General features: G+C 46.0%; 1 protein-coding gene across 3 annotated transcripts; it reads right to left on the reverse strand.

The window, feature by feature from the left end:
• Positions 1–3,696: 3,696 nt before the first annotated feature.
• On the reverse strand, positions 3,697–10,662 carry LOC100919394 (hexosaminidase D-like). 3 transcript variants are annotated; one of them, XM_031945862.1, is made up of 14 exons: positions 10,358–10,607; positions 9,296–9,404; positions 8,784–8,982; positions 8,516–8,625; positions 8,078–8,165; positions 7,560–7,724; positions 7,278–7,461; positions 6,404–6,475; positions 5,917–6,148; positions 5,602–5,684; positions 4,924–5,002; positions 4,585–4,683; positions 4,253–4,342; positions 3,697–4,073 (listed from the first exon to the last, which is right to left on the reverse strand). In XM_031945862.1, exons 1-14 carry the CDS (start codon positions 10,425–10,427, stop codon positions 3,782–3,784), a joined length of 1,872 nt encoding a protein of 623 aa, XP_031801722.1. In that variant the 5' UTR covers positions 10,428–10,607; the 3' UTR covers positions 3,697–3,781. The 3 variants fall into 3 exon arrangements, with proteins under 3 accessions (XP_031801722.1, XP_031801723.1, XP_023353560.2); XM_031945863.1 differs by lacking the exon at positions 10,358–10,607 and adding an exon at positions 9,791–10,110; XM_023497792.2 differs by lacking the exon at positions 9,296–9,404 and having other exon boundaries at positions 10,358–10,662.
• Between the last annotated feature and the right edge of the window lie 1,420 nt (positions 10,663–12,082).

Here is a 12,082-nt window from a genome sequence, read left to right on the forward strand (position 1 = left end):
CTGAGGAGGGTAAAGTGGTCTCAGTCCCAACTTCCTGTCTTCCTCTCCTGGAAGGAATGAATCTTCTTTGAAGAACAGTAGGAAAAGAGGCTAAAGATGTCTATTCTGCTTTTTATTAAGCCAAATAAAGCCAACAAAGCCTTACTACATGTGGATCTTCAGTACACCAACACTTAGCACCATGCCTGGCACATAGTAAGAGTCTCATAAATATTTGTCAATTGAGTAATGGTATTATTCATTCCCCTCATTTTTCCAATGAGGAAAGCAATTGCATCTCTCTTTCCTTACTGATCAAACTTACTGTAGAGTCAACAATACTTTATACCTTCATTTCTTTAGCACTCACTTCTCAGATTTTTTTTTTTTTTTTTTTTGCTTTCTCAGATTTCAAAGTAGCCTCAAGATCTATCACACTTGAGTAAAAATGCTCTCTTTAAGTTCCTTTATGACCCCATTGGACTAAATCCAATGGCTATAACTTCTCAGTCCTGGTCTTTCTTGTTCTTTCTGCAGTATTTGGCATAAGTTGATCAATCTCTTTCTCTTAGATGTTATTTCCTTCTTCTGACTCTCTTCTCTGATGGCTAAGAATTGGAAATCAAAGGTATGCCCATCAATTGAGAAATGGCTGAACAAATTATAGCATATGTTTGGAATGGAATATTATTATGCTATAAGAAATGACAAGCAGGATGATTTCAGAAAAAAGTGGAAAGATGTACATGAACTGATATAAGATGAAGTGAGCAGAACCAGAACACGGTATATAGTAATAGCAATATTGTATGATAAAGAGCTGTGAATGACTTAGCTTTTCTCTGTAATACAATGATCCAAGACAGTTCAAAGGACTCATGATGAAAAATGCTATTTACCTCCCAAGAAAGTCTGAAAACAGCCTGAAACATGCTATTTTTTCCCTCTCTTTTGCTTGCTTTATCTTTTTCTTTTTGCTTGAATTTTCTTGCATAAAATGACTGGTATGGGAATGTTTTATATGATTGCACATATATAACCTATTTGATTACTTATCATCTTCAAGGGGGAATAAAATTTGGAACTTAAAATTTTTTAAAATACTAAAAATATTTTCATATGTAATAAAGAAAGATACTATTTAAAATAAAAAAGAAAGTAAGCTCTTTGAGGTTAAGAACTGTCTCTTTTTGCTAGTATTTGTGTTTCCAGGGTACAGCACAATGCTTAACACTTAGCAAGTGCTTAATAAATATTTATTGACACATCCAGGGCCAAACTAATTTTTCCTTCCCAAATCTACTACTTTTCCTCCCCACTTCTCGTTTACAGGGGTATCACCATACTTTTAGTCAAAACTTGAATATTATCTATGATTCCCTCTCTCTCACCTCTTATAATCAGTTGCTAATGGATTTTACTTCCTTTATGTTTCTCCCCTTTATCCTCTCCTCACTCTCTATACTATAGTTCAAGCTCATATCATGTCTCCTTTCAATTGTTACAATAGTTTGCTGACTCACCTCTCTAACATTCTCTTCCCTCAGATCCGTTCTCTAAGAATAGGGATAGAGACTGAGGAGGGTGGATTGGATAGCTTCCGAGGTCTAGCTCTGCATCTTGTTTATTTGTTGTTGTTTATCCTTTATTCCTGAATGAGATCAATCTGGAGTCTGTAAATGAACCTATGTTTCTACTAGCTCCAGGAACTAACTCTTGGATGAGGCAATTTTCTCTTCTCATGCAGCCAGGCATTTTTTCTTAAATTTTGTCTTTAAAGAGTTACTAGAGTACTGACGTTTATTGAATTGATCAGGATCACACAACTAGTATGGGTCAAAGATAGAATTGAGCTCTAGTCTTTCTGGATTCAAAGCCAAATCCCCATCCTTTATGATACACTGCCTCTCATCTCCTATATATACAACCAGATTAATCTTCCTATTATTCTCCTCATTGCTTTCCATTGCCATCAGGACAAAGCTTGAACAGTCATCCAAGGTCCCCCATGACCTGTCTCCAACCTGTTTCATGATTTCTGGACCCTCCAACTTCCTCTATTTCATGTCTGCCTCTGTGACTTTTCTAAGGATCCTCTTCATACCTGGGATGTTTTTTCCTACTTTGATGCCTTTCTTTTTTTTTTTTTTTTTTTTTAAATTTTATTTTTTTTATTTAATAGCCTTTTATTTACAGGATATATACATGGGTAACTTTACAGCATTAACAATTGCCAAACCTTGTTCCAATTTTTCACCTCTTACCCCCCCACCCCCTCCCCTAGATGGCAGGATGACCAGTAGATGTTAAATATATTAAAATATAAATTAGATACACAATAAGTATACATGACCAAAACGTTATTTTGCTGTACAAAAAGAATCAGACTCTGAAATATTGTACAATTAGCTTGTGAAGGAAATCAAAAATGCAGGTGTGCATAAATATAGGGATTGGGAATTCAATGTAATGGTTTTTAGTCATCTCCCAGAGTTCTTTTTCTGGGCATAGCTAGTTCAGTTCATTACTGCTCCATTAGAAATGATTTGGTTGATCTCGTTGCTGAGGATGGCCTGGTCCATCAGAACTGGTCATCATATAGTATTGTTGTTGAAGTATATAATGATCTCCTGGTCCTCCTCATTTCACTCAGCATCAGTTCGTGTAAGTCTCTCCAGGCCTTTCTGAAATCATCCTGTTGGTCATTTCTTACAGAAACAATAATATTCCATAATATCCATATACCACAATTTATTCAGCCATTCTCCAACTGATGGACATCCATTCAGTTTCCAGTTTCTAGCCACTACAAAGAGAGCTGCCACAAACATTCGTGCACATACAGGTCCCTTTCCCTTCTTTATGATCTCTTTGGGATATAAGCCCAGTAGTAACACTGCTGGATCAAAGGGTATGCACAGTTTGATAACTTTTTGAGCATAGTTCCAAACTACTCTCCAAAATGGTTGGATTCGTTCACAACTCCACCAACAATGCATCAATGTCCCAGTTTTCCCGCATCCCCTCCAACAATCATCATTATTTTTTCCTGTCATCTTAGCCAATCTGACAAGTGTGTAGTGGTATCTTAGAGTTGTCTTAATTTGCATTTCTCTGATTAATAATGACTTGGAGCATCTTTTCATATGACTAGAAATAGTTTCAATTTCTTCATCTGAGAATTGTCTGTTCATATCCTTTGACCATTTTTCAATTGGAGAATGGCTTGATTTTTTATAAATTAGAGTTAATTCTCTATATATTTTGGAAATGAGGCCTTTATTTGATGCCTTTCTAAATGCTACCTGTCTTTCAAAGCCATACTCTAGGGCCATCTCCTTGAGGAAGTGGCCCCTGTAAAAATCCACTCCATATAGAGCTCTTTTAGCCTTTGTTTGAGATAGACAATCCATCCTTCCATTTACTTATATGGTTCTCTTATATGTGTCTCCCTTCCTCAATTTCCTATTTTCCTATTCCCCAGAGTGTATTCTGTCCCAGTTAGATTATACCTAGAATATTATGTTGAATTCTAAGTCTCTATAATTTAAGAAGATTCCTTCCCACTCTAAAATTCTGTTTCCATGAGTCTACTATACTCTTGTCTCCTTTCCAGAATGGCCAATCACAGAGGATTATATAAAAATGCATTGATTTGTATCAGACCTCTTCTCACCCCCAGCCAGTTCCCCTAAAAAATGAAAAACTCTTCAGAAGCCCATTTAAGAAAATAGTTTTTAATCGCCAAAGTCAGTTTGATACTCCCACCTCCCTCAGACAGAACCCACCCCCACCATGGACCTCAGCCCCCAAATGAGCCATCACCTGGACTCTCCCTCCTGGAACGGGGACCCCGGAAGCCAGGGCCTGGGGTTGGGATGGCTGGGGGATTCAGCACAACTTCCCCAGGCCGGGCCCCCCCAGGTTTCCCTTTCAGCTGGAGGAGCTCCTGGTAATCCCGAACCATAGCCCTCAAGGGTTCTAGCTGGGGTAACACATACTCCTCCAACCACTCATCCACAGTATTAGAGTAGAACACAACACCCAAATGCATCTGTAGGGTTGGCAGCAGGCTCTCCCAGGCTTCGGACACCCTGAGGAAAGGAAATGAGGGTATCCACATATCTCCCTTCCCTCACCAGCCTCCAAGAATCACTTCTTCCTCAACCCACAGTCATCAGCTTGAGGCTTTCCACTCCTCCCTGAAAACCCTGAGGAGTCAGTCTCAGCATCCAAGAGCCTTCCTCAATTCTTCCCCATACATATTACTCACTTGGTCAATTTTCGGCCAAAGGCCTCCAGATTCTGTGGATTCCCAAAGTGATTTTTGCGATGGTAAGGGCTGAACCAGCCCTGAGCTGTGCTAGGGATACACAACAGAGGAAGGGGTTACTTCACCAAATTGTCAGACATCCCCTGCCCTCCCATTTTGCATGTACTAAGAGGAAAATGGAGAATTGGGACAGAGCCTCCAGGACTTCTCAGAGTCCTCCCTTCAAGGGTTCCCAAGAATGAGGCACCAGGAGCTGCTCTCCCTTGTGTAAATAAATCACACGCAGGCAGGGGAGCATGTTAGGGGGTCAGAGGGATGGGTGTAGGAGGTACCTATCCTCCTCCAGAGCTCTCAGTCCATTCTCCTTCAGCTCCTTGACTTGTTCTACCAGGTGGTAGACTTCAGCCCCAGGAAACATACCATCTCCTTGGCTGTGGATAGGAAGGGGACAGGATCAAGTAGGAAGGGCCTGGACTGGAATGGGAGCAGTTATTTGGCTAGGCTTCAGACTGACATGCTAAACTGGACCTCCCTTTCTCCTTCCAGCTTCCTTCTTCCCCAAGTCTGTCCCAGGCTCCCATCAAGCACTGATGGCCAGCCTAGCATACAAAGCCCCTCCCAAAGCTCTAAGTAAGGACTCCACCCCCCAGGCTGGTCCATGGTCTCCCCACCATGTGCTGGACTCCAAGTTGATAGTCTGAAATCCCAGCAGCTCCATAACTGTCTTCTTGGTCACCTCAGTGAATTCTCCTAGGGAAAGAAATAGGGAAAGAACCAAATGATTCAGGCAACCTCTTCTGTCCAAACCAGAGGTTTAGAATCTGATTCAGAACATGAACTACAGGCAAGTCTACTTCTACTGTCTGGGAAAGTTACTATGAATAGCAGCTGTTTAAATGTCTAAGAATATCTACCAAAGTCTAGAGTACCTGCAGAAAAAGGCTTGGTTAATCTTAGCCTCAGTTTCCTTTTCTGTAAAATGGGGATACTTCTATGTATACTATCAACCTTACAGTGTTTTTATGAGTAAACTGTTCTATAGACCTTCTAGTGTTTATAGTGCATATGAGTTCTACTAGTTAGGACCAAATCCTCAGGGTTACCTAGTGTTTTCCCACATGTTCAAAGGAACTGGAAGAAAACCAACCAGCAATGGGGTGGGAAGTGGGAGAGGATCAGGGAAGAAATAGGCAAGGGAAGTATAAATTCCCAGCTGGTGTCCATGCCTCCTCTTCCAAAACTTTTCCAAATAGTTCTAGGTCTCTCATTTATATCACACAGGAGGGAGCTAGATGAGAAAGTCTCTAAATTCCCTTCAAGCCCAACATCTTGTGAATGACCACCCATACCAGCAACAAGGGTCTGCAGACAGATGGCCAGGGAAGGAACAGCCACCGGGAGCAGCTCACACAGCACAGAATAGTGGTCATATCTGAAAAGAGGAAGAGAAAAGACAGAGACCCAGAGATGAGTCTAAGAGTCTTCATTAAAATACAAGTTTCTGGAGAGCAGGGAGCCTGCTTTTTGTCCTTGCATTTGGGGCACTTAGCACAGTGCCTGACCCATTGCAGGAGGCTTAATAAAAGTTTTTTGACTGACTGGCTGCCTCTAATTCCCATCCTCACTCCATCTCACCCTGCTAGACCCTCAACCTAAGCCTTCACCTCTGCCAACCGGTCAGAACAATGCCCTGGCAACGGATAGGACGGGCATCCCGGATGTGGGGGCCAGAAGATGCAGCCTGCAGAGCTCGGAGCACACGAAGCCACGACAGCTGGTTGCTCAGGTGATGGCTAAGAGGTGTCCACATCTGGGCTGGGCCTGTGGAACCCTTGAAGGAACTGGCAAACCACACGCTTCGGAAGCCACTTTCTGCATACTTGGCAATGATGCGTCCTGGGGATGAGGGGGAAACAGAAGGAGTGTAAGAAAGCAGGGGCAGGGAAGGAGGAGGGGTTGGGGAGTACAAAGTGGAGAGAATACACTCATCCAGGAGTCAGGGATCAAGAGGAATATCTATCCTCCCCACCCCCACTTTAACTATCTCAAGTTGTTCTTGGGTGATATAGCTAGTTACAGGTCAGCCCTGTCCCACCCAGCAACCAGGGGAACAGGGGATGTGGCTCCAGTTCTGACAGGCCATATGCTCACCAATCTGGTCAGTGTCCAAGTCAGGGTCATAGAACCACATCATAGGGTCTGCAAGCTGAGGGATCCCTGATTCTAGGAGGACAGAAAAGATCAGTAAGAGGGTACTAAGGAGTCCAATCCCAAGACAGGAATAAAGCATACCAAAGATTCCTCCATTATCAGGGTCCTGTCCCTCCACCCACACCAGACCAAGGTGTAGGTGACTTTGGGTTTGGGGGGGAACCTTCCTTGAGCATGGAAAGGCCTTAGAGGAGTACTGGGGATAGGGAAGGGACAAATGCTAATGAAGGAATGGGAATATCCCAGGATGCCAGAGGCCCAGAATCCAGAGAATAAATACCAACTAGATGAAGTTGGAATCTCTGGGAAGGGGGGACCCTAGGATAACAGGGTTGAGGAACAAGGGCCAGTGAGGGAAGAAGATGGTCTTTAGGATGGGGGCATCCCAGAATACTAGGGCTGGGAAACAAATGCCAATGAGGGAAAGTCTGTAAAATGGGGGTCTCCAGGATCCTAGGGTGAGGGGTATTCCTAACACTGGGGGACAAAAAAGGTTCCCAGGGCTGGGGGATGATTGCCAGTGAGGGAAGGTCAGCATCTTTGGGATCAGGGGACTCTGAGATTCTAGACTTGTGAGAAGAATACCAAGTATGGAATAGTCAATGGAATAGACTATGGAATAGTCATATTAGGAGGGGGAATACCAGGGTCTCAGACCTCCAACCTGAATGGTTGGGAAATAAATGCTAATAGGGATAAGTCAGAGTCTCTGGGATGGAGAGACCCCAGAGTTCCAGAACTGAAGGATAAATGCCAATGAGAGAATGTCAAAATTTCTAGAAATTGGGAGATCCCAAGGTTGGGGTCCCCCTGCCTTGGACGGCCTGGGGTGGTAGTCTTCGAAGCACATCATCCCAAAGTAGTAGTCGAAGCCCTGGGTGGCGCCAGCTCAGAAAAGTCACGACTTCTCGAACATGGTTCAAGTACATGTGGCCAACATCTTCGCCATGGCGAAGTAACCAGGCTCGGGAGTCTGCACCCTCACCCAGGTGGAACACCTATACCCCAATGGAAGATAGATCACCTCAGACAAGGCCCCCAAAGCCTGGTCTTATAGGATTGTCCCCCACCTCTCCTTCCCTCTCTCAGATCTGACCTCATCAGCTCCCACATGTAACCAGCGGGTATGTGGGTGCTGGTCAAGGACCTGGCCCAGGAGGGCTCGGAGTAACGGCATTGTCCCAGCAGCATGTGGATTCAGGGTGCTGGGATAACGATCCACCTCCCGAAGGGGCCAGAACTTCTCGTGTTTTAGCACAAACTGGAATGAGAAATACCAAGATGAAGGTGGGGAGGAGGAGTAGATCAGAAATGCTGAGAATTTAGGGGGCAATAACCATTCCCCATGGAAACAGTACATATTCTCATATTTGATCAGCATCTGCCTTGAGCCAGGACAGAAGTGGAAATAGCTTGGATAGACCAGAGGAAAGGGGGACAGTCGATCAGTCCTTACTTGGACCCTTCCCTTTGCCCTCCTGAGATCATCCCCCAATCCTGAAAAGTCACTGGCCTTGGGACATCCTGATCAGGATTAAGATAGGAGGAGCTGAGTCAAGGGGCAGGGGTGCCAGGATGAGGGTTAATTGTTGGATGGGATCAGGGGTCAAGTACCTCAAAGTGGCCAAATGTCTGCACCAGGGGAATCACCTCCAGATGGTTCTGTGTTGCCAATTGCTGAATCCGCTCAATGTCATGTTTACTGAGGATACCAGAATCCTTATCAGGCCCCCAGCAGCCCCATCGTCATGGCCTCCATCCCCTGCCAGAATTACTTCTGGCTCCCTCCAACTCACGACTAATCTTCTCTGTTAAGTCCCATAGATTCCTCCCTCTATCAGACCCCACAGCTCTGATCTCCTCCTATCCGATGCTGAGGATCCCCAAATCCCTGGGCAGCCTCCCTTGATGAACCCCATGGTTATAATATGTCCCCTCCCATACAATTCAATTCTCAAAGACTGATTCCATTCCCTTATCAGACTCGTCTCTTATAGCCTAGGGCTTTTTAAATTCACAGCCCCACTCCTCCATCAGTTCCCATAATCCCACCTGTAGGAGTGGGGTGAACGTAACAACTCCAGTTCCCCATGGAAAGGAAACATGTCTTCATATTCGATCAGCACAGCATCTGCCCCAAGCCGAGACAGAAGTGGAAACAGCTTGGGGGGACCAGAGTGAGAGGCAACAGGTCAGAAGGACTTGGATTCTTCCCTTTGCCCTCCAGCAATCATCCCCCCATTCTGAAAAGTCATTGTCCCTCCCCGTTCAGCACAATCTCTTCCCAGATAGTCCCAGGCATCGGAGTCCACGGTCTCACCTGTTCCAGATAAGATACCCTGGGAGCAGCTCCTTTCATGTCCAGATGGACAACTTTCATCACTCCTGTTTGATCTCTTCGAGGAACTTCCCCGGTCAACCTCTGAGACCAAGAGCCCAGAGTGCTCTCCCCAACTGGTTCAGGAGATGGCTGGACACCCCCTGCCTCACCCCAGGGCCTGCCTGATGTTGGCTCCAGACTAAGGTGGGGAAAGAAAAAAAAACAGTGATCATTGATCAGCCAACAGAAAGCAAGCATTGGATAAGATGAGGTCCAGTGAGCACTCAAGAGCAAACACATGGATGCACACACACACACACACACACACATACACACACCTTTCCCTTTTCCTGGCTTATGCCTAGGAAAGCACCTGCCTTTACTCAGGGGCTTCAGCTTATGGTGATGTATCTTTGTACATCTAAGGATAGCATGGACCTTTAGAGACATATGAACAATTATCCCCCAAACCCAAGCTCCCCACTCCTCATGCAGCAGCCCTAGCCCCTCACCACCGGGGCAGAAGCAGTCTGAGGCCGGCACAAGCACAGAGGAGCAAGGAGGCCACTTGCAGAAGCAATTTCTGGTTCCTTTGCAACATCCTGGGGGGTGTAGTTACTCCTGGGGTAAAATGGGAGGGGAGTCAGTGGGTCAAGCCCGGGGCTGGGAAAGGGAGGAATTGTCATCCCAGTGAGATATTGAGAGGGCGTCGGGTCTCAACCATTGGATGGGAGGAGGGTCAGCCTGAGAGTCAATGGGGTGAAGGGGGGTTAGGAAGACGAAGGGGGGAGGGGAGAGCACCGCCTGGTTTTGCAGCCTCCCCTCCCCCAGGCAGTCCTAGGTTGGAGCAGAAGGGAGGGAGCCTCGGGTGGAAGCTGGCGGAGAGGGAGGGGATGATTGATGTTCTAGACCCGGAGCATGGGGGCGTAGAGGCGGGGCGCCCCCGCGAATACCGCTCCCGCCTCCCAGCCCCAGCCCGCGCCCGGCCCGCCCAGGTCCCCCAGCACCTGGCTGAGCTGCTCTCCTGCCGGCCCCGTTAGGCGCCGCGGGGTTCCGACGCCTCCAGGCCCCGCCCGCACCGCTGCCCCCCCAACCCCTCCGGGCGGTCGCCGAACCGACCCCCGCTCCCCGGTGCGGGCGGGCAGGTGGGGAGCGCACCGAGATCCCCAGGCTGCGGGTAGCGGGCCGAGACAGCCTCAAGCCCCACCCGATGCTGCGATTGGACGCGAATAGCCGCGGCAAGCTCCGCCTGCTGCCCGAGGATGACAGCTTCGGAGGAGGAAAGGATGCAGAAGGATGCGGGGGCGGGGGCCGTGGGGGAGGGGAAGGAAGCGTGGGGTCTCCCTAACAAACCCCCCACCCAGGAGCAAGTCACCATAGCCAATTCTGAAAGCCCCCCTGGACCCCATTCTTTCCCATTCCACCCCCAGACCTCTTCTTACAGCTATATAGGCTTATGGGGCCAACGATCCATCCAGGAAAGAACATTTGGACCACCGCCCACCTTTTCCCAGAGCATCTGGGACCCGCAGAGACTCCCATCTCTCCCCATTTGACAAGTTCTCAAAGCTTACCTTCCACCGTCCTATCTCCTCCATCACTCTCCCCAGAACTTTCCCCGTCTATATCCTCCGGTCTTCTCATTCCTGCCTGCGATCGATGGGTACTAAGCCTCCCCAGCCTTGCTCCACCCACTCCGCGCCTGCTGTAGCCCCTTCTGCTGTGCCCTGTGGAACCCCGGTTCTACTGTGAGCAAACGCCTCTCCATCCCCCACCTTTTCCACAAGCCCTCCTTCCAGTTGCCCGCCTTAACAAAAATCTGGCTTTTTCCCTGACAACACCGACTCCCTCCCTGACAATTCTCTCCAATGGAGACTGCTTCTTCTCCCACTCCCTGTGAATCACAGGGGCAGAAGGAGGAGTCAGTATGTTTCTTGCTCACCACCATTTCTTTATTTCTCCTAGACTTTCAATCTGCCACTATTAGTCAAAAATCTTTTCTTCCTTGAAATTCATGCCGTTCTTTTTCTAACACCCTTTCTCCATTTTAGCAATCATCTACCCATCTCCAGGATATTCTCCCTTTCTGCTTCAGGGGCTTTAGCTCCTGGCACACTGTTTCTCTTTCCATTAAATCAGTCTTCAATATTTATATTAATGGCCTTTTAAAAACCCAAGCCCCAGAACTTATCAACACACTGGGCCCTCTTGACTTCCATCCACTTTAACCATCTTAGACAATGGTAAAAGAGGAAAATCAGGAATCACCTTCCTGATTCTAAACCAAAATACTCCTTTTTCATACAATTTCTGATCTTCCTCCCTTTTCTACTCCTCCTTCATCTGCTTTTTGACTTCATCCTGACTTCTAGCACCTTTGACTTTCCCTCATTTTCCAGTCCATCATCCATTATGGTTTTTCTTAGCTCTCTACCCAAATCTGGAGTAACATGTTATAAAAAATAAAGAGTTGACTTTGAATTCAGGATAGACCTGAGTTCAAAATCCACCTCTAAATGTGTGCCCCTAGGCAAACCACTTAAACTTTTGTTTAAGACTAAAAGTTTCAGGGGTGTCAACTTTCATTATTAGAGTTTCCTCAACTAGAAGTTATCTAAACCAAAAAAATGACAGATCTCACTCATAACCTTCTCAGCCTGTAGTCTACCTTCAGCCATTGCAACAATGGCTTCCTATTGACTCTAAGGAAAAAAAACTCCTCTTTTAGGCTTCTAAAGTCCTTCAAACCTGCTTCCAATCCATCTTTCTAGCCTAATCACTGGCACTAATCCTAACCCTCATTCCTGGGATGCCCTCCTCTACTTTTGCTCCACAGCATTCCTCTTTTCCATCAAGATATGGCCCAAGCCCCATCTTTGACATGTATTCCTTTCTGATTCTCCCACATCCTTGCACCTTCCCCTACAAGAAGTACTAAATCTTACCCAAGCATTTAACTCCCTGAAAAAAATGGACCAAAAAGAAGCCAATGACTTCATGTAGCCACAAGAAATATTGAAGACAAAAGGCTGAAAAAAAAAGAGCAAAAAATGTAAAGTATCTTACAACAAAGACAACTGATCTGTAAAACAGATCAAAGACCAAAAAAAATTAAATTACTGGACTACATGAAAGCCAAGATCAAAACAAGAATTTGGACATCCTATTTTAAAAATCTGTAATTCTGTGACTTCCTGTCCCATTCTCCATGCAAAAGCTACAAGTTTCCCAACCAGCAGGATGATTTCAGAGAGACTTGGAGAGACCGACATGAACAATGCAAAGTGAAATAAGCAGAA

Source organism: Sarcophilus harrisii, chromosome 1 (genome assembly GCF_902635505.1).
Source record: "Sarcophilus harrisii chromosome 1, mSarHar1.11, whole genome shotgun sequence".
Lineage (NCBI taxonomy): Eukaryota > Metazoa > Chordata > Mammalia > Dasyuromorphia > Dasyuridae > Sarcophilus > Sarcophilus harrisii.